Source organism: Procambarus clarkii, chromosome 1 (assembly GCF_040958095.1).
Source record: "Procambarus clarkii isolate CNS0578487 chromosome 1, FALCON_Pclarkii_2.0, whole genome shotgun sequence".
NCBI classification, from domain to species: Eukaryota; Metazoa; Arthropoda; class Malacostraca; order Decapoda; family Cambaridae; genus Procambarus; species Procambarus clarkii.
In genome coordinates, this window is record NC_091150.1 from 34,907,652 (window position 1) to 34,929,831 (window position 22,180).

At 38.6% G+C, this 22,180-nt stretch overlaps 1 protein-coding gene across 2 annotated transcripts; it reads right to left on the reverse strand.

The window, feature by feature from the left end:
- Positions 1 to 51: 51 nt before the first annotated feature.
- LOC123766020 (sulfotransferase 1C4) lies at positions 52 to 17,479 on the reverse strand. 2 transcript variants are annotated; one of them, XM_069329224.1, is made up of 8 exons: positions 17,328 to 17,479; positions 15,897 to 16,074; positions 13,134 to 13,279; positions 9,449 to 9,653; positions 5,292 to 5,418; positions 4,361 to 4,527; positions 2,766 to 2,880; positions 52 to 842 (listed from the first exon to the last, which is right to left on the reverse strand). In XM_069329224.1, exons 2-8 carry the CDS (start codon positions 16,065 to 16,067, stop codon positions 730 to 732), a joined length of 1,044 nt encoding a protein of 347 aa, XP_069185325.1. In that variant the 5' UTR covers positions 16,068 to 16,074; positions 17,328 to 17,479; the 3' UTR covers positions 52 to 729. The 2 variants fall into 2 exon arrangements, with proteins under 2 accessions (XP_069185325.1, XP_069185385.1); XM_069329284.1 differs by lacking the exon at positions 15,897 to 16,074 and having other exon boundaries at positions 17,328 to 17,464.
- Between the last annotated feature and the right edge of the window lie 4,701 nt (positions 17,480 to 22,180).

Consider the following 22,180-nt stretch of genomic DNA (forward strand, 5'->3'; position numbering starts at 1 on the left):
TGTTAATAATGTTGCATTTTTTAACTCTCAAAAGGATATAAATTACAAGAATTCTGTTAAAACTTTACTTTAATCACGAAGAATTCATAAAATATAAAACATAATTAAATGATTGCCGAAAGAGAGCTTAAAACAATTTTACATTCTACAGGGTGGATTCTTTTATAAAAACGGGTATACTACAAGGATAAGCCTCAGTGATGAGTCCAGCCTAGCACCACAACAAAACTTATACATATTATTATTAACATGATAATGCTGGTATTCACTGTCACACATGGCAGAGGGTCATACACAAGACAATTGGTTTAAACTGTAGGCTGAAGCACATATATATCATGGTTACAATCATTGTTTTAATGTATGAATATGAAAAATCAACTGTCTAATGTGCACTGCCACACAAGGGCAGGGATGGGTTCATAAGAGACGCAGCTTAAAAATAATATAAATAAGTGTTTTTCATTTTTAAAATGGACTAGCAAATTTTGGATAAATTGTTAGGATGTCGTCCAGTACACCAGATTCAATGAAATAGTTACACACTTGGTGGTACAATAATCCAGGAGATCTAAAATCTTTTACGGTTTCACATTCAATAATATAGTGTTCTAGTAAATACATTAAAGGTTTGTCACAGAGTTTGCACTCTGAATATTCTGGTAGTGACTCAGAGTATAATGCGGTTGATTAACACATTTGACTCCGCCAGTGAGCTACATATTCCCTTCATGATGAGTATTTGAAAGAAGCGCCGAAGTCTTGTGTGTGCTTCTTGGTCCACTGGTCAACGTTTGCTTGCTGTTCCGGACTGAGACGCTTCTGGCCATCTCCAACCTCACCTGATGCATACGAAGTTTCGGTATTTTTAAATACAAGGTAACGATATATAAAAACACTTTAAGAGTTTAAATTCAACTTTAAATCCAATCCTTACTTTAAGAGTTTATTCAAATTGATACTTATTAACACGAGTTTCTCCATAACAAATAAGTTTTTGAAAATGTTAATCATTTTGAACCCTTGTGATTGCTAAAAATAATTTAGATATAAAATTATTAAAATAGCAACGTAAATTATTAAATAACGTAAATTAATGAGTAAAGTTTTAGTTACTAGAAGTCTACTGATTTTGCGTTTAAAGTATAAACCGCATTGTGATCAACGACCATTCGAACCACCTCGCATTTTCCAAGAAGAATTAGAGCAAAGGTCTAACCACAAAATTAACACTGTCATGGGGTATTAGGCAAAGCTAAATACATACAAAATTCTGAAATACTCAAAAAATGAAGTAAATGAACTTTATAAAGGTCTATGACGGACCGAAACGTTGTTTCTTCATTCCCTGGTGTGTGATTTGGTCATTGTCATTATATTTATAAATCTAAGAGAAAACATTTTATACATATTTTACCTTGTGACAGTTATCACGTGTAATCAACCAATCTAATCTATGGCTTGGTTACATAAACTCTATATAATTAGTTCAGAACTCATTACATTCCTTTATTCTGAGAAAATATTAATTTCCCCATTTCTCCATGCATTTGCAAATAATTCTGCCCATCCTCCTGTTTTGGTAATACTTATAGTAACGATGAGGTCCATAGTATATATTCCGACGTACAACGAAATTAGAAAGTAGAAATCTGAACTATTGAGTTGGACAAACCGGAAAACTATTTGTTTACTTTTGTTGCTCTGATAAATCTAACCTAACCTTCCTAGGCCTAATACATGATATCTGAGGCCTAGTATAGTACATATGTGTGCTATACTAGGCTTAGGGATATTTAAGTTTGATTTTTAGCTTCATTTATTTTAAAAGAATTCCGTACTAGTCAGTATACTATTATCTAAAAGGTAAGTACGTACGAATTAGTGACTACTGACGACCGTCACAATAGGTACTATTTAAACAGGAGGATGGGTTGAAATAATTATATTTTCCGATGCCAGACATAATAACATTCCTTCAATCTCACCTCACTACAATCACTTATGCGGCGTTCCCACATGACGGTAGAAGATGCGCGCAGCTTATACAAACATTCACGATACCATATACACATTAACCCCATGTTATTTAATGTACTCTAATTTACCCTACCATAATCCACCCCTAATCTATCTGATTTGCGACTAACTCCCAAACATACTTCGACTCACAATCTCAGTCTCTTGACTAAAACATACACTTTTCATAAAACAGTATCATTGATACGACCATTAACACAACTCCTCATCTTTGTCATCCTGAGTCCAATTCTACTCATATGTTCATTTTTTCATTATTCTCACACAAATAGAAGACGTTGATAACTTTCAATCTCTACCAAATTATGAACATTGATGTGTCACTGCGAGTGCCGCATCTTTCAACACCACCACTCGTGCAGTCGTTGGGAGGAAAAACCTGCATGCAAACTGCACTTATCGCGAAGAAGAGGAGACAGTCAGTTATCTGTTTATCGGCATGACAAGTGGACTCAATGATCTCAGATACTACCAGTAAGAGAGATTTGCACCTTAAGGTACAAATCATTACTAGCAAAATAACATGGCACCTAGAGAAGAAAAGTGAGTGCGCTGATGATCAATTCAGTGTTGTAGTTCTTGCCGATATCTCCCGCACCACTGGACACCCATGTATTGACTTAGGCCAGTCACGAGAACAAACAATATCTACTCAAGAACATCACTTAATTAATAAAATTGTAAAGTTACTGAGGAGCTAAAGAATAATAAATGCATGTACTAACCCTTCCTGAAAAAGCCGCCGTCGCTAGACAGCACCAGCTTGTTGAGAGAAGATTCAAACTCTAATTTAATCTCCTCCCGAGATTTCATCTCGCTGAAGCTGGTGTAATGCGCCACCTGCGAGGAATGTTAACTCTTATTAAAATAACCTTCCACCAGCCTAATATTGTCTTATTTTTGGTATATTACACCATCTAACCTCAAAGTAATTTCTAATTGGAACACTGCCACACAAATGATTCAGCATAATATCGTAGGGAAGAGAAGATGTACACAGTTTTGCCGCAGTGAGAGCATCATGCCACCACACAAACTGAAGCCAGTGGCGTAGCCTGGTTCCAAGGTTAGGGAAAGCGAGCTTTCACTTGAGGTAAAAGACGCCAGGACACGTACTAATTTCTAATTTATTATTCATTTTTATTGTGTATTTAAAATCAAAACAAAGAAAATTCAGTTTTAAAGAATACATAATTGTTACTTTGTATTTAAGCTCAAAACAATTAAAACGTTAAATTATTGTGCATTTTAAACGATAAAACAGAAAGAACCAAATAAAAAATGTATAAAGCAACTACTAGTCTTTTTCATCTATATTTTGTTATTAACAAGCTTAAGTATACACATCAATGTGCTGCTACCCTGTTCTGTATGAAAGAGTATGGAATCAGGCGAGAACATGAAATATACGGCTGATCTATTAGCCTCCACAAGCAAAATCTGGGTCGAGCACAAGAATATCTAGGCTTCATTCTTCCAAAGGTATCTACTACCTTATTATAATCCAACTCAGTTACTAACTGTCTATATGCACTTATAAATTGCGTTTTAATTTATTAATTAAACCTGAACAGATTTTCTCTCATAAAAGGTTTATTATTTCATAATTAGAACTTACAGTAATATATATTTCCCACTGCCTCAAAAAGGGTCGGGTGCATGGGTCAGCCTTGGACTATGGTCGGCCATTGGACTTCAAAAATAGTTTATACGTTTATGATATTTCTTAAGGATCTACTTCCTGGAGATGTAGAGCGGTACGATAAACGTTCCGATACAAGAGTTCAGTATCACAGTTTAATTTACGAGTGCCAGAACTTTCAGGATGGTAAAGGACATTAATGCCTTTGATCAGAACGTCTGATGGGTCCACCCCTCCCCCAATTTTTCACCTATCCCAATGTGGTGTATTTGTATAGTGCGAATATTTCTCATTTTATGAGATTGCAGGACACGAGATTCTACATTAGCCTGCCACTTTATTATTTTTTTTTATTTGATTTTGCTATTACACTTTATTCCCAAACAGGTGACTGTTTTCTAAAGCAGTTTTTCAAGTCCAAGGTCGCGACCCATTACTAGCTCCTAGGGCACTATTTTTTAACACACAAGTAGAATTAAGGCAGCAGAATTAAAATTAATTAGTGCATAAATCTACTAATAACAACAATAAGTAATAAAACTAAGTACATTATATATATATATAATTTAATTTCAGATAAAAATATAGTATATATATTGCCTCTTAGTTTTCCGAAATTAATTTAACTTGCACCTTTTCTCCGATGGGATTATCTGCTACCGGAAACTCCGAACTAACCTTCTGCAGCTGCTCCTCCGTCAGGTTGGTGTCTAAGAACTTGTTGAGCTTACGAAGTTTCAACATTGTATTGGTCTTGACATCCTCAAAAAATACGAAGTGCATGTTAGGATGGTCGCGCTTCTCCCAGGCTTCCTTCATGTGGAGCCAGTACGGCCCGTACACCACTGTTAACATCATAAAAACAAAGAAATTACAGTAGGTCTTTTGACACATGAGGCAGCTATTGTTTATAAGTAACAACTCATGATTCATGTATAATCTTCCATTTAAAACATCCTGTGATCTAACACCTATTACTAGGAAATTTTTCCATATACGGTACTTAAAACCACATTCCCAAACCAATATTTACTCAGGTCTTTTCGGAATCCTAAACTTATCCCATTTGTATTTACAGTTTCGTGCCCAGTTTTGAGTAGATATATTTAGCACCTTATTAACGTTTAATAAATTATAATCTACATTCAGTAATATATAATTAGGAATCTAATTTAATAATTTTTATAGGTAAAAACATTAAAAGCCGATAATGAGGTTATTACAAAAATACAATGCAGAGATTCTGAAGCATTGTAAAAAATGCATTGTGCATGTTTTGATTCTACTTTCTGCTACTTGGGACTGTAATGTGATTAGTTAGGTTCCGTTATTCCCTTTAAATTATCCGTGTTTCTTGTATTGATGATGTGTCAGTTATGGGGCAATGTGTGCCTTATGTAGGATAAACTAGAAGAATTTAATAAATCTGAACTTGAATAACTAAAACAAAGACGTCTAATTACTCTAATCTAGCAACTGAAAGTATTCAGACTCCTGAAGGCGACTGACAATTATCAGTGCTAAACAATATTTAAAGAAAAACAAATGAGAATCTATACACAATTCTATACTTCTACATTCCTGATGCAGGAAACCCAAAGATACTCACAGTTGTCGTCCAGGAAATACTGGACGAATTGGTCGAGGGAGCCGGTGTAGCCTTGAACGAGGACGAGACGAGAGTGGTGATGGTACGATACGACCACGTCCTTGGGAGACCTCGCCACGTACACCACCTGCACGTACAGGACAGACTACCATGTACACATGCTGGGTACCAATATATTTTTGTAACTCGGATGGGTACAGGAACTGACGGGTTCGACTCCTGTTATCAGAATGAGTGCTTTCCCTTCTCATAGCTCAAGCCTTAGCTCTAACCTTAGCCATAGGTTAGCCTTAGCTCTAACCTTAGCCATAGGTTAGCCTTAGCCTTAGCTCTTAACCTTAGCCTCTAACCTAACCTCAAGCTCTAACCTTAGCCAATATATTTCCCTGGAACACGACCCGCCAATCTGTTTACAACCAGGTACCCAGTTACTGCTGGGTGAACAGAGGCGACTAGTTAAGGATTGGGGCCCTAGACAATCCTCTATAGCCAGAAGTCTAACCTAGACCAAACTACTCGCAAGACGTGGGGCGAGTATGTAATAACCCCACTACACTGCATGTAGTACAACAGTCTAGCGCCGCCCAAGGAACAGTAGGTAGTATACAACAGTTTGTGACTGAACTGTCAATACTACGCACGCCATTACCAACACCCACCGAAGGCATCGCCTACATCAACACCAACAAGGATTAACGATACGAGTCACGTTTCTGTTCGTTACAGACTGAAAAACAATATATTACCATTCAGATTGGCAACAACTCTTTCTTTTGTACTCGCAGTTTCAATTATTAAGATTACTTTATATAATCACAATTTCCAATGCATTAAAAAAACAGTTTGTCATGGTCTTCGACAAACTCATTTAACTCCTAAATTTAGCGAGTACAATTAGTCGAGTCTACAACCAGTAAGAACTATAGAACACGCGTGGACACGAAGACTCTGATTCATCAATTATTTACTTATTCACTTGCGAGTTATGAAACTATTCGAATTTATTGTGTAATATTGTTTTCATTATTAACAAAATTCTTTCCTCCAATTTATAAAAAAGTGTAAATCCATAGATGTTGCAAATGCAAACAAATTTGTACCAGCTGTCATTATAGTTAGGTGTGCAGTTTAGATGTAATTGTTAATATAAATTTCATTGTTGAAGTCAGATTAAATTAAGAGCTTTTTTGCCCTCTGTATATATTTTTTATTTTATTTTTGCAAGACCGCGCACAAGATTCAAGCTGTTCTACAAAGAACGTTGCTTTTAACTCGTATGCGTTACACAAGGCCAAAAATTGTTTTACTTGAAAAATGGAAGCAACTCGCGAAAGTGACGTACCGTTTACTGTTTTAGGTCCTCTGGTAGATTAGGACAGAACTATTTAAATTGATCATTATCTTGACGTTTGGGAAACCTTAGGAGAACGGGCTGTACAGGATGAATAGGGAGTGCACAATAAACTAGCCGCCTCCGGTGGCAACTGTTTTGGCCCCAGGTAGCCTGAAGAACGAGTCTACCCTTATGAGAGTTATTCGAGAAACTAGACCCAACTGAGAGGTCAAAGAAAATATAGATGTGTGCATATATATTAAATACTTGGTAAATGTTAATGAATAGTTTAAAAGCATGGGCAGAGGATTGTTATAGACCCGAGCCCAGCGTCCGAGCATGGAGCAGTGACGACAGCGCCATCTGTGGGTCAGCTCCCGAAACCCCCTCCAAATGGACGACGCCATCTAGTGAGGACAGGATATACCGGCCACAAGGGCTGGTTTCCCGTCCTGATCAGCTCATAACACAGCCGCTGCTGACCTCTGGTGAGGTGACGCTTAGACAGCAACGCCATCTATGGAGTGGATAGGTGGGCGTTTGTGTCTAAGCCTGTAAGTGAGGTGCCCTAGAGTGTAACTAGTACTGATGACGTGTCTGATTACAGAGTCGACCTGGGACTGCTGTAATGAACGTTGGATCAGTCTACCCAAGGCAGCCGTAGAACCTCCACGCATTTGTTGCTGCAGCTGTGAGTCACCCCCCGGATGAACACTGTTGTGTTAGCCTGCCTGTGAGGTGGCAGAACCAGGGATTGTCGTACCCGGGGCTGACTAGTGGAGAAGACTAGCCACTGGGGTGTTGTGGTGAGGAGAGTGATCTGTGGAATCACACGAGGCTCCTGCCTAGGGCACGCAACCCTAGTATCGGTCGTGGAGTGGCCTACGCAGCGTTGCTGATTGGAACCTGCCAGCTAAAGGCTGGATTTGTGGTTGATGGCCTCCACGACAGTGCACCCAGTGGGACTGTGATTTGGCTGGCCTGTGGCCGGGGTAGACTCGTTTCGAGAATCTAAGGATTCGTCTAGAGGCCACAAGAAGAGAACCAGGGCTATTAGTCTTAAGCACCGTTAAGCAGAGCATCAAGTGTCTTCAGAGGAAGACAAGTGATTGTAATTAAGTGTAGTTATAGTAACAGCGTGTGACTGTTTATATATTTACTTATTGGTGGTGGTGAATATATATTTATTTCTGAGCAGTTTTATCCTTTCCCCTTTAATTTACTTGCGTTACGGAGCACACCCCTTGAAAGCCACTACTAGCTTGGGGCCGGATACCCAAGCTCTACTAACATCAGAGAAAGAACCCAGTTGCGACCCAAGAAGGTGGAGGTGGAGCATGGACTCGACTGGACGGGGGAGTACCTTCGCAACATTTTAGTTTTGAAATTACAGGTTTGTTTTGGAGGAAGAGTTGATGGAAGAACTTCGAGGCCAGGGAAAAAGTTAACTGAGGAAACTTCGAGACTGTAGAAGTGAATGCTAAACCCTGTGGGAGAGCAGAACCTCATAGTGAGGAGTGGACCTCAAGCCGTGTAGAAGAGCAGTGAAGAAGGGTTTCATACGTTTCTGTGGGATCAATGGTGAAGCATCGCTGATGTTTGATGAGAACTTCATTGTGTAGCAGTTTAGGAGGACTGCAGAAGAGCCTTGTTGACAATTCGGGGAGAACCTAGAGATGTATGTGGTAGTGAGCCTCTAGGAGCAGAACAGAGGTTCATGGTGATCACACATGATGTATAAGGGGAGTGCTTGAATGTTTATTGGCGTATAAGACGCAGTGGAAGGCGAGAGATTGATTTCTTTTTGTATTGGGGAATATATATATATATATATATATATATATATGTTGATGTTTCTGGAGTCTCAGCCACAGGCTGAGCTTCATATACTTTCAGGACTGACTGTACAATATTGTTGTAACGAGTGGTGTTTCAGATACATGCTGAATTTTATATATTTCTAGAGCTGAGTGTACAATAGTGTTGTGACAAATATTGCAGTCCCCACTTGGTGAGGGGGTAGTAAGTGGTAAGCCAAGAGTGAAGCAGCCATTTGATACGGATGGTTGGTGAAGCCAGGATATGGTATTGGATTGCTACCAGGTTGTAGTAGCTTAGAGTGTTGTATGGTAATGTTTTATTGTTCTTGTTTCGTGTACTGTATATGTTCTTTCGTTTATTAAATGCACATTATTAACCGGCTTTTGCTCTTGTCCTGGTGAGGCTTCCCAGAAGGCAGAAGAGAGAGAGAATCACAGCTGCGGACAGGGTGACAGAAAATACTAATTTACAAAAGGGGGATTGAGGAGATTATTCCAAACAAGGAGAGAGTGGGGAGTCATGGCGGCTCAGGTAGGGTGTGTGCACAGGACAACGAAGACAGTGTTGGAGCCGCAGCCCTAGATATGTGAAGCTGAACTCCTCTCGAAGATCAAGAGGCGTACAGGGTGATCTCCTAAGAGAACTTCAAGCACTCCAGAGTTCATTGTAGGTCGACCGGCGGTAGTGGGAGTGTGGCTGCTGAGGTCGGTTGTCTGTTCCTATAGAGAGTGGTTGAGGGGACGTTGTCCACCTGTACGCAAGTAACCGTCTGGTGCAGCAACCAGAGCTTTCTTCGATTGTTTAAGTTCCATAAGCCCCAACCCCCTCAGGTCAGGACACAACACTGAAATCAAGCTTACTATGGACAACCTCTTAACGCTTCGGAGCTCATACACCGTTTAATAAATATAAACTAAGCCACCAGGATAGAGGCAAAATGTACAGGTCTCTTTAATGGAAACAAAGTGTTTGCTGAATCCTGGTGCAGCGTCTCTGGCCTGACCTTAGCAGTGTCCAGAAGATCCGGAGTGAGGAGAGAGAAGGGCAGGTGGGTCTTGATGGTCCGTGGATCAGGTAACGCCTCCGACAGTTGCAACATTATTCCATCCTTGGGGTCCTTGCCAGGACACTTCTCTTTAAATGCTTCTATTACAGGATGGCCATCATCTATTGGTGGAACGTTCTTTGAGAACGCCAACATATCGTAACTGGAAGCAAATTTAATAAAATTATAGGTAAAAAGAAAATTTGGTTTGAAATAAGATAACTAATAATGCAGTACTAAGAAAGGCGGTTTGGGGTTAGATACACATGTTTTACTTAGGGACAACCCTCTTTGTAACACATCAACGATACAGATAAAAGTTACAACTCGTATCCTCAAATTTGATGAAGATAATTCATTGAAGAAGTGGGAAACGATATGATACTTGCAAAACTATCTACGTGAATTACACACATAGTTAGAAAAATTGGCAGATGCCTTCATTATTGAAAAATCAGAGATCTTGCATGACTTACGTCAAGAGATGGTTTCCTTCCTGCAAGAAGCACACAAACCTGCTGAGTAATTATTAGAGAGGGACCAAGCTCTCAGGCGGCATTTATTGATCTCCAAACTGCTTTTGATACAGCAAACAGAAATAATCATAGAACAACTAGCTTATTTTGGAGTTAAGGGAAGACTGTTGACATGGCTCAGGGGTTACCTGAGTAACAGAACCGCCTCAATCCTTTTCTAGGGGGTCAAAAGTAAACATTGTGCACCCTTTGAGTTGGGTACACCCCAGGGTGGAGTGCTAAGCTCTACACTGTTCAATGTTCTGATGCACAAATTAACAATTGATATGCCCATACTACTTGACGAAGCCGTCATCTGTTATGCCGATGGCATATTCATTGTTGCAAATACCCGAACTAGACCGAACAAGTGAATCACTTGATTCACTTGTTGCTAAAAGCATTGAATGTGGTCTTATTATCTCTATAACAAAATCCAGAGCTCTACATCCCCAGGAGAAAACTCATGTCTCTATAACTTTCAAGGGCAACAACCAGAAAATTTAAACGTGTAGGCAGCATAAATACCTTGGAGTTGGTATCAACAGTGACATTGTAAATGATCTACACCGTAGGTTAAAAGAAATACTAAAACCACTGAAAACACTTACTGGTAAGAATATTGGTATCAATATTAAATATGCTAGACTATTCTATATGATGTTTGTTAGATTTCTAGTTGATTATCATGCTTTGCACCTAATTACTTCCCCGCCTCTGTGTTGGACAAACTTGAAGTAGTACAGAATGAAGCCATGAGGATAATTCTTGGTGCCCCCAAGATGCACAAGAATCATCAACATGAGGGAAGAACTGAAGCGTCCAACCATACTAGAGAGAATCATGCAAGTCAACACGACCTTTTCCTATTTATTGCGTGCATCTACTTCCTCATCACAATCGACTTGAGAATGGTCCAGGACGGACCGAAACGTCGTCGTCCCTTCACCTTCTAGTGTGTGGTCTGGTCAACATACTTTAGCCACGTTATTGGGACTCATCGCCTGTATATTATATATATATATATATATATATATATATATATATATATATATATATATATATATATATATATATATATATATATATATATATATATGTCGTACCTAGTAGCCAGAACGCACTTCTCAGCCTACTATGCAAGGCCCGATTTGCCTAATAAGCCAAGTTTTCCTTTATTAATATATTTTCTCTAATTTTTTTCTTATGAAATGATAAAGCTACCCATTTCATTATGTATGAGGTCAATTTTTTTTTATTGGAGGTAAAATTAACGTAGATATATGACCGAACCTAACCAACCCTACCTAACCTAACCTAACCTATCTTTATAGGTTAGGTTAGGTTAGGTAGCCGAAAGAGTTAAGTTAGGTTAGGTTAGGTAGGTTAGGTAGTCGAAAAACAATTAATTCATGAAAACTTGGCTTATTAGGCAAACTGGGCGTTGCATAGTAGGCTGAGAAGTGCGTTCTGGCTACTAGGTACGACATATATATATATATATATATATATATATATATATATATATATATATATATATATATATATATATATATTCATCCATCGTACTTATACTCTATTGGGTGAGGTGATTATATATATATATATAATATATATATATTATATATATACATATATATATATACATATATTTATACATATATATATACATATATATATACATATACATATACATATATATATACATATATATATACATATATATATATACATATATATATATATATACATATATATATATACATATATATATACATATATATATACATATATATATACATATATATATATATACATATATATATACATATATATATATACATATATATATACATATATATATATACATTATATATATATATATATATGTATATATATATATATATGTATATATATATATGTATATATATATGTATATATATATATGTATATATATATATATGTATATATATATGTATATATATATATGTATATATATATGTATATATATATGTATATATATATATATGTATATATATATATGTATATATATATATATGTATATATATATGTATATATATATATGTATATATATATATATGTATATGTATATATATATATATATGTATATATATGTATATATATATATGTATATATATATAATATATATATTATATATATATATATATATAATCACCTCACCCAATAGAGTATAAGTACGATGGATGAATTTGTGTGTAAATTAAGCCTTTGAAAATTTAATAAGTCATTACGAAACGCGTTCAGGCGTCATCCAAGTTATACCATTGTTTCGTGTTCTGTCTTGTGTTTGTCACAAGTTTGTTCACCTCACCCAAAACTTGGGGTAGAGAGGGAAATGAGTGGGGGATGGAGAGGCACAGAGAGGGCCAAAAGAGGGACTGTCCAGCAACCAGGGGTATCTTAACTCTACGGTTTATGACCGTTGAGGGCCGGACTTTGACAAAGGTGAGGGGAGGGTGAAGGCAATAAGGGAAAGAATGAACAAGGAAAGGGAAGACGAACGAGGGCAAGGGAAGAAAGTAGATGGGGAGAGAGGAGAAAGTGGAGAGGGGAGAAGCAATGGTCTGAGCACAGATCATTACACTGTGAGGGGTAGCAACAAAAAAAATATTAGAGGGCACAAATGGTCTTTATCAGACGCTTAGATTATTACATTAACACGTCAATCCTTCACACTCAATCTAACATTCCCTGGATGACGACAATTTAGTTTTTAGTAGAAATTGAAACCGATTCCAGAGACTGGTATTTAGGAAAAAATCTGAGTAATGTTAACGCTTTTATAAAAAAAAAAATGGGGGTCTGGGGTTCTCGGAGATAATGGTTTGTCATAATAATAAGGGATACACATAGGTCGAGATCAAGTGTCGATTGTGGTTTTCATACCGAGTGGGTAAATGTTGGCGACCGTGTGTGAGGATGCAACACATGAAATTCGGGTTCTGGAAGAATAAACCGAGGGTCCGCATAGTGAAGATGCTGCAATGATGGAAATAATGTACAGAGAAAACATGCCAATGATGGACGTCGTGAGTAGTGAGGATGACCCAAGGCCATGCCCAGCCTCGGCAAGGACAGCTACTTACTCAAGGAAGGGAGAGCGAGCCATGACCGACTGGCTGGCTAAGGGATGATCCAAGTCAGGATTGTTCCTCATGGTCCAGACGATCTCCTGCATCCATGTTGTTCCACACTTTGGCCACGTCATCACCACCACATCACTTTCACAAAACTTCAAAGATAAAATGCAATTGAGTGAATATAAATAATTATAAAAAACGCACAAAATCCTTTAAAATATCTTCAACGTCTGTGTCACTTAAATGAAAACATTCTTTGATGTAATTTAGAATGTCAAATGAAGAACAAAAATTAAAGGGACCAGCGGTTAAAGGCATCAGATTCTTTTGATGCAGGACAGCTACTGTAATTTTGTTCCTGTTACGACCCTAGGTTCTTATTTGGAAACCAGAGATCAATTTGAGTAATAAATAATTGTAGATATTAATTCATAAGATTGGATCATGTGAGAAGGATGTTTAATTAACAATAACATTTACATTTTGGCTTCTTAAAACCTGGGTATGCATTTGTTCCCGTCTTCCTTGCCAGACGTAAGACGAATCTTGTTACAGAACATTCAGACTCTGTGCTTGTTGATTATTAAATATAATATAAAGCTAGATATCAGCTATTCTTAGAATTGTTAAAGTAATTAGTAATGAATGTCTGGGAATACTTGTGATGATTGCTACCATACGATCAGTTGAGTATCCGCCGGCAACATCATTGTAGGCTGAGAGAGCTGCTTGCTGGGCTACCTCTGTGGCTGCTGTGGTGGTGACTACACCTCTCCTGTGGACTCTGTTCTCCTCCTCCTCCTCCTTTCTTCTCTCCCTATACCCTATGTCCAAGATAAGTACCTTTTTCCGATTTTACCATGCTACTAGTTAGATGTATGTTTAAGAGAATGTGTATTCTTAGCCAGTGATTTGGTATCCCTAATTGTACTCTAGGGTGACTGGGGAACCACGTGTGCTAAAGTTTACCCAGGCTACCTTGAGCCTTTACAACTGCCCTTTTCAAAGTAGTCTTTACCTTAGTTTGCAATTGTAAACCTTGCATCCTGCTTATATGGACCAAGGTGTTTAATGTAAGGTAGAGTGGAAAAGTGATTTACTGTAGTTTGTATATGTGGGGGTTATTAGAGGGTTTAATAAATAAGGGATAAGCTAGGGGTATCTTTTCATCCTGTTGAAATGGAGTAGATGATCTACCTTAGACAGCAGAAGTTAATCTAGCCAAGCAAAGGGCACAGAAGCAGTCCCTTCCTCTCTCATGCACACATATGTAGCCTACATTCCATACAGATATATACAGATCATGCATACAGATATAGCTTATGTGGAAAATTCCACTCACCATATCCATATTATTACCTAAGGAATGTAAATATTTCCGTATCATATTGATAGTTTACCTCAGAATCATATTACTGATGATTTAAGGATCATCTGTATGTACATCAGGAGCTTTCATGACCATTTGGTCAAGTATGCCATTGGGTTCAATGCGTGTGACTATGTCCATGAAATATCAAGAATCTAGAAGCTTGCAGAAGGAGCAAATAATAAGAAACATATTGTTGGAACAAAATAATAGCTTCCTGTGACATATTTACAAAATCCTTAATAACGACCAAATTGTACTATCACGTACTGTCAATAATCATTAAATTCACTAGGTGTTTATCTTGTGATATAACTTTATCATTTCATAACTTTATCATAATCATTGTCGTCAACCTGACTGTGAGGAAGGGAGCCGTCCGCCTGGGGAAGAAGCACCCAGTACCGGAGGGTAGATTGTTGACATCTTTGTGTGCTCGTGTGTGGTGTTGATAACATTTTCAACAGACATTAACGCACAAACTACTTATCTAATTATCAGTGATAATTCCCTAGATACTCGGGAAGTCCTTGATCTATAATCTAATCTGTAATTTAATCATTAGAACTCTTATTAAGAGGAGTGAAGTCGAGCTTGAGTGCTAGGAGTCTCGACAAGTTTCCTCCATTGTGACCTCATCCTATCAACTGCTTCAAGAAGCCATCCCACAGCAAACGCTAACAGGGACATGACCAACATGAAGGCTGCCATATCCCAATCAAAATATAGAGCCTCGTTTCAACAAGAGAAATATCAGCTGACAACTTGCCAGATTAGGCTCCGGTTCTCAGTTTCAGAATAAGTTATTCATTTTTTTAGAGAGCAGAGTGGCCACTAGTATACTTTATGACCTTAATACATCCATATATAAATTGAGAGTCGTTAGGCAGCAAGGAGGCAACGCCTCACCAATTAGTGAGTTGATTTACCTTCTTCAGTGACTGAATCTCTTATTGCTGCATATTCATGTAAATCTGAATATCTATATCTTGAATATATAATTCTTTAGTATAACTCGTCATGCATTTAATTGCCATATCCATTAATCTTAAATGATCAAATTAGTTTATTTTATTGCATATAATATTTTCTTTGCATATTGCCCATACATTATACTTGTATTATACAACTACTTTGTTGAGAGTATCAGAACAATTGATAATTGTCTTTTACAATATTTCTAGAGCTAGGTTAAACTATGTACCTAGTTCAGATCTTTGATAATAAACCGTACCTGTGTTTACAGTTATAGAACTGTAAATTATCATATTCTTGTATAAAATACAAGCTAAATGTGTTGAAATACCCGCTTAATGCACAGAAGAAAAAATAATTGAAGTAGTCTATAGATATATATTGGTCACATTTTTCAGTCCCCCCAATTAAGACTAATTTCCCACCTTGAACTTGAAGAGGCTGTCGGCAAATTTGGTGTAGTCTGCCGGGTATAGCCACCTGCCGGGGTTGAGGCGGATAAGGCCATTGGTATAACCTTGGAAGTCACGCTCCTGGTGCTCCAGCTCCTCCCCCTCCAACACCTCCACAGTGTGACCACTCGCTAGCTGGGTCATCCTTAACCTAGAATATATAAGTCACATAATTTAATTTATTAATTTAAGAGTTAGTCACATAACGGGCTCCGCTAACATTTCACACTTATGTAAATACATAGCTTTGGTGTTTATGCATTCTTGGAAAGCCACTAACACGGCATAGTGTTTCGGGAAGAAGCAAGTAACTGTATTTAACAGTTACTTGTTTACTACTGTTACTTGCTGTTAATTAACTACGCTGACACTGAAAGTTCTTTCTAACGTCCCTGTGGCTCATTTGGGTACTCAGTTTCCACCTGTGCCCCCTTGTTCGCGTACCACCCGTATTAAACAGTTTATCTTTATCTACCCTGTCAATTCCTCTGAGAATTTTGTAGGTAGTGATCATGTCTCCCCTTACTCCTCTGTCTTCCTGTGTCGTGAGGTACATTCCCGCAGCCTTTCCTCGTAACTCATCCCATAACTAAGAGGCATGAGTTACGAGGAAAGGCTGCGGGAAATGCACCTCACGACACTGGAAGACAGAAGAGTAAAGGGAGACATGATCACTACCTACAAAATTCTCAGAGGAATTGACAGGGTAGATAAAGATAAACTGTTTAACACGGGTGGTACGCGAACAAGGGGACACAGGTGGAAACTGAGTACCCAAATGAGCCACAGGGACGTTAGAAAGAACTTTTTCAGTGTCAGAGTAGTTAACAGGTGGAATGCATTAGGCAGTGATGCCTAAGTGATGAAGGCTGACTCCATACACAGTTTCAAATGTAGATACGATAGATCCCAGTAGGCTCAGGAATCTGCACACCAGTTGAGTGACAGTTGAGAGGCGGGACCAAAAAGCCAGAGTACAACTCCCCCCCCCCCCCCCGCAAGCACAACTAGGTGAGAACACTATCACATGTTTGCCCTGCACTAAATACTTTATCTTTATACAATGAATGCCATTCCACAGTACCTATTAATAATTCTCGAAGTTGCTGTCCTATTAAATAACAAAAGAAGCGAGATTTATTTTCCTATTATACACTTTGATGTAGATTATACAGAAATAATACTAAATTATTATCAATTTACGCAGCTCTGATCACAAACCCGCTATCTGCCTCAACTTTTTCCACTGCCACTCACAGTAAGATTACAGAGTACACAATACATTAAAACAATGCACGTTAACAAGGAGCTAACCACAATTATGATGGCATATACACTGACTCGTGACACAAACAATTACTCATTATTAACATGACATCATCATGGTAGCCATGTACTACTTACTGTGGTGTCTCACGTCTTGGTATCTTCCCTCTCCACAGCACCAAACTTGCACCTCAGCACCTCCCCGTTCCTGGCAGGCAATTACAACAGCGCGACTACCCAGCATAGCAACCACCACAGAACTGCCTGGCGAGGATGCTATCGGTCTGCTGGTCCCAACATTGCTTCGTCACGGGCAAGGGTTCAAGGTCTCCCCATGTTTAGTCGATGTGACGTCATCTCCAGTCCGTAAACAAACGCAAGATAATTAGAACTTTTTATACAACCTCTGTGCACGGCGTTTGGTGTCAATGATGTATTATGAGCGGGTCTTCTTAGCGGTGAGGGTTGCTCTAGGCAACCCTAGAGCCGGCCTGTCCGCCCACAAACACCAGCAGTTTGTGGGCGGATCATACGCGGTCTCATCGCCAAAAATGCAACCTCGTTACTACGATGTTGTTGGTCTGAATGATTCGCACTGGAGAAACATCTCATCTAATGCGCTGTGTCAAGATAGACCATTTACAGGGATGTGTCCGTACCCCAATTATCGGTGAGTATACATTGAGGGTTTACTTTAGTCCTAAATTAATGTCATATGAATAATATATACAAATTATAAAACTGAAGGTGTACTCTCAGAAATTTAATCCTATGTTCCTCACCCTACCTTATATTATTCACAGGATGGGTATGGAGTGCTTCTATAACCATTTCAACCACTTCTGTACCATCTATCATTCTATTTATATCCCATTTCAATGGGATACATAATAAACTAATTAAATAAATAAACAGGTAAATTCAGGAAAATCTTAACCGCTAAAGTGATGAGGTCAGGATTAGTATCATTCTATAACTCTCCGATTCAAAGATATATATTTTTTTTTATTTTTACATGCAAAGCATGCAATTTAAATACAATAAAAACAATACAGAATACATAACAAAAGAAAACAATAGACCACCGGCCAGAAGGGCCGACAGCATAGCACAACAAAACACAAACACGAGAAAAGCATAGAAAAATACAGCATACATCAAAGCACAAAACATAATACAATGGCAAACTAGCAATCACAGTAACATAAGAAAACAAAACCTCCAGAAAAACAAAACATACATCAAGAGGCATAACAAGAAACAGAACAGGACAAACACAAGACATTCCAAACAAAACATAAAGAACAAACACGTACAACAGGTAAAGCAATATAAAAACACCAGGTCAAAACGCACAGCACAAACAATACAGGAATAAAAAAACACACACCAAGCCATCCACCCCGTAAACAAAGGGCGAGGCCAAAATAAACAATAATAATAATAAACAAGCAAAACACGCACACCTGAAAACAAAACAGGCACAAAGACAACAACATACATGCACTGGCCTGATGGACCGAGAATAAAACAACAAAGTACATCAAGAAACATAACAAGACACTTCAGCACAAAACAAATCAATACAAATTTATACAAAGACACTAAACACCCGCCTGAAGGGCCGACAACATAAACAACAATGAACAGAAACATAATGAAACACAAGAAAAAGAAACAATACCGGAAATATAAGAAATACAACAAAACAACGGTCATGAGAACAAACATAACACCGGCCTGAAGTGCGCACAATAGGTACAACACATTGCAAACAAACCACAGGTCCAAGCACATACCAAACACACAGCAAGCACACAGACTACTCAAATTTCTCATACTTATGCGGCCACTCCGCCGCCGGGAATCGAATACAATATGCCTCCCAAAGTAACATGACGTCCTCCGTAACAGGTTCATTATGAACCGTACGAGGATCAGGCATTAACTCCGGCACACCCACAATAAAACACCGAGCCGGTCGAATCCAGATGGAAGAAGGGCACCACAGAACAGGACGCACGCGGTCAACAATTTCAAACCGCAAAGGATGCTCATCATCATGCGCCACTCCGGAGGCCAAGACGAGAGGGAGAGGCTCCTTCCCACGAGGCCGGGCAATGGGCAGCGCACTGGGAGCCTCCTCGGCTGCCTCACAGGGCCCGGCGTCAACCACCGAACGTTGTTCCTGCTGGGACCCCCCCACGCTTGGCATCCTTCTTCAGCACCAGCTTGATGCCTCGGCTCGCACCAGAACCCACACCACCCACGTCTGTACGAGCAACCACCTCCCACTGCGGAGAACCTTCTGCAGGAGAAAGAACAGAAGGTAAATCAGACGCACAACCATCGTCAACAGCAGACACTTGGACGTCAGCCACTACCAGCGATGTAGAGCGCGAAGCACCCAGAATCGCCACATCAACGCCCGAAGCTCCACTGAAGGCCCCCCCATGTCAAAACTGCCATGACAGCACGCAGCCAGGCAGGCAACAACACTGGGAGGGCAGTGACGCCCTCACCACCTGGCGACCAAACGGCACGGAGGGTCGGTAAACGTCCTCACTCCACGGCCGCTAGCAGTCGACTTCCACTTCAAAGATATGGAGAGTTTTACATTTATAATAGTAATAATAATACTTTATTTATAAAATATAATGTACAAATGATTTATTACAGTGGTCACTTAGTAGGGCTTCCCTGCCTTATATAAGACAAACGTATTTACTACACACAAATCACAATAGCGTGATGCATCAAATGAACAAATCCACAAGGGCCGTGACGAGGATTTGAACCTATGTCCGAGAACATCCCAGACGCTGCCTTAATCGACTGAGCTACGACATGGTCAAAAGAATTGAAACCTGAAGTTCTACTAAACTTACTTAAATCCTGCAGCCTCTCCGAGACACAAACCAGGGTTTTACACAATTCCCCCTGGTTTGTGCGAAGTTAATAATGTTGCATTTTTTAACTCTCAAAAGGATATAAATTACAAGAATTCTGTTAAAGCTTTGCTTTAACCATGGGGAATTCATAAATATAAAACATAATTCAATGATTGCTGAAAGAGAACTTAAAACAATTTTACATTCTAAAGGGTGGATTCTTTTATAAAACGGGTATACTTCAAGGATAAGCCTCAGTGACGAGTCTAGCCTAGCACCAAAACAAAACTTGTACTTATTATTAATATCTTTATTTACAAAATTTAATTACAATTTTGCCTAATCTGAGGATTTCAGTTAAGTCTTATTAAAGTGAGGATAATGCTGGTATTCACTGTCACACATGACAGAGGGTCATACACAAGAAAATAGGTCTAAAGTGTAAGCTGAAGCACATATATATCATGGTTACAATCATTGTTTTAATGTATGAATATGTAAAATCAACTTTCTATTGTGCACTGCCACACAAGGGCAGGGATGGGTTCATAAGAAATGCAGCTTAAAAATAATATAAATAAGTGTTTTTTTATTTTTAAAATGGACAAGCAAATTTTGGATAAATTGTCAGGATGTCGTCCAGTACACCAGATTCAATGAAATAGTTACACAGTTGGTGGTACAATAGACCAGGAGATCTAAAATCTTTTACGGTTTCACATTCAACAATATAGTGTTCTAGTGAATACATTAAAGGTTTGTCGCAGAGTTTGCACTCTGAATATTCTGGTAGTGACTCAGAAAATAATGCGGTTGATTAACACATTTGACTCCGCCAGTGAGCTACATATTCCCTTCACGATGAGTATTGGAAGGAAGTGCCGAAGTCTTGGGTGTGCTTCTTGGTCCACTGGTCAACTTTTGCTTGCTGTTCCGGACTGAGACGTTTCTGGCCATCTCCAACCACACCTGATGCATACGAAGTTTCGGTATTTTTAAATACAAGGTAACGATATATAAAATCACTTACTTTAAGAGTTTAAAACCAACTTTACGAGTTGGTTACTAAATCAATGTTGTAATCAAACTGACAATTATTAACACGAATTACTCCGTAACAAATAAGTTTTTGAAAATATTTATTATTTGGAACCCTTGTGATTGTTAAAAATAATTCAGATATAAAATTATTAAAATAACAACGTAAATTATTAAATAACGTAAAATATTGAGTAAAGTTTTAGTTACTAGAAGTCATACGCGTGAGCATCATCGAAATATCGCTGGTGGATTTTTTCTCATGTTGGAGTTGCTCTGAACACGTTTATCACGTTACTCATGCCTCTTAGTTCTGGGATGAGTTACGAGGAAAGGCTGCGGGAATGCACCTCACGACAATGGAAGACAGAAGAGTAAGGGGAGACATGATCACTACCTACAAAATTCTCAGAGGAATTGACAGGGTAGATAAAGATAAACTGTTTAACACGGGTGGTACGCGAACAAGGGGACACAGGTGGAAACTGAGTACCCAAATGAGCCACAGGGACGTTAGAAAGAACTTTTTCAGTGTCAGCGTAGTTAATTAACAGCAAGTAACAGTAGTAAACAAGTAACTTAAATACAGTTACTTGCTTCTTCCCGAAACACTATGCCGTGTTAGTGGCTTTGCAAGAATGCATAAACACCAAAGCTATGTATTTACATAAGTGTGAAATGCTAGCGGAGCCCGTTATGTGACTAACTCTTCACGCTAACGCCCGTAGGATGGGTATGTGATGTATAATAAAGGAACTAAACTAAACAGTTTTCTCACTAAGCTTTCTTGTGAGATTTTTGTTTTAACAAATATAGGTACAGTATTGATAGATCAGGTTGATTATTCTTATTCTATGATTATTATTTTATGACTTTATGATTAACATAGATCAGGTATTCTACAGAATACGACAGTGATCAGGTATTCTAACGAATACCAGATCAACCAGGCTGGGAACAGCCGCGTCCAACAGCCTGGTTGAATAGACGACCAACCGGAAGGCCTGGTCGGAGACCGGGCCGTGGGTCCGTTGATCCCCAGAAGCTACACAAGGTAGATAG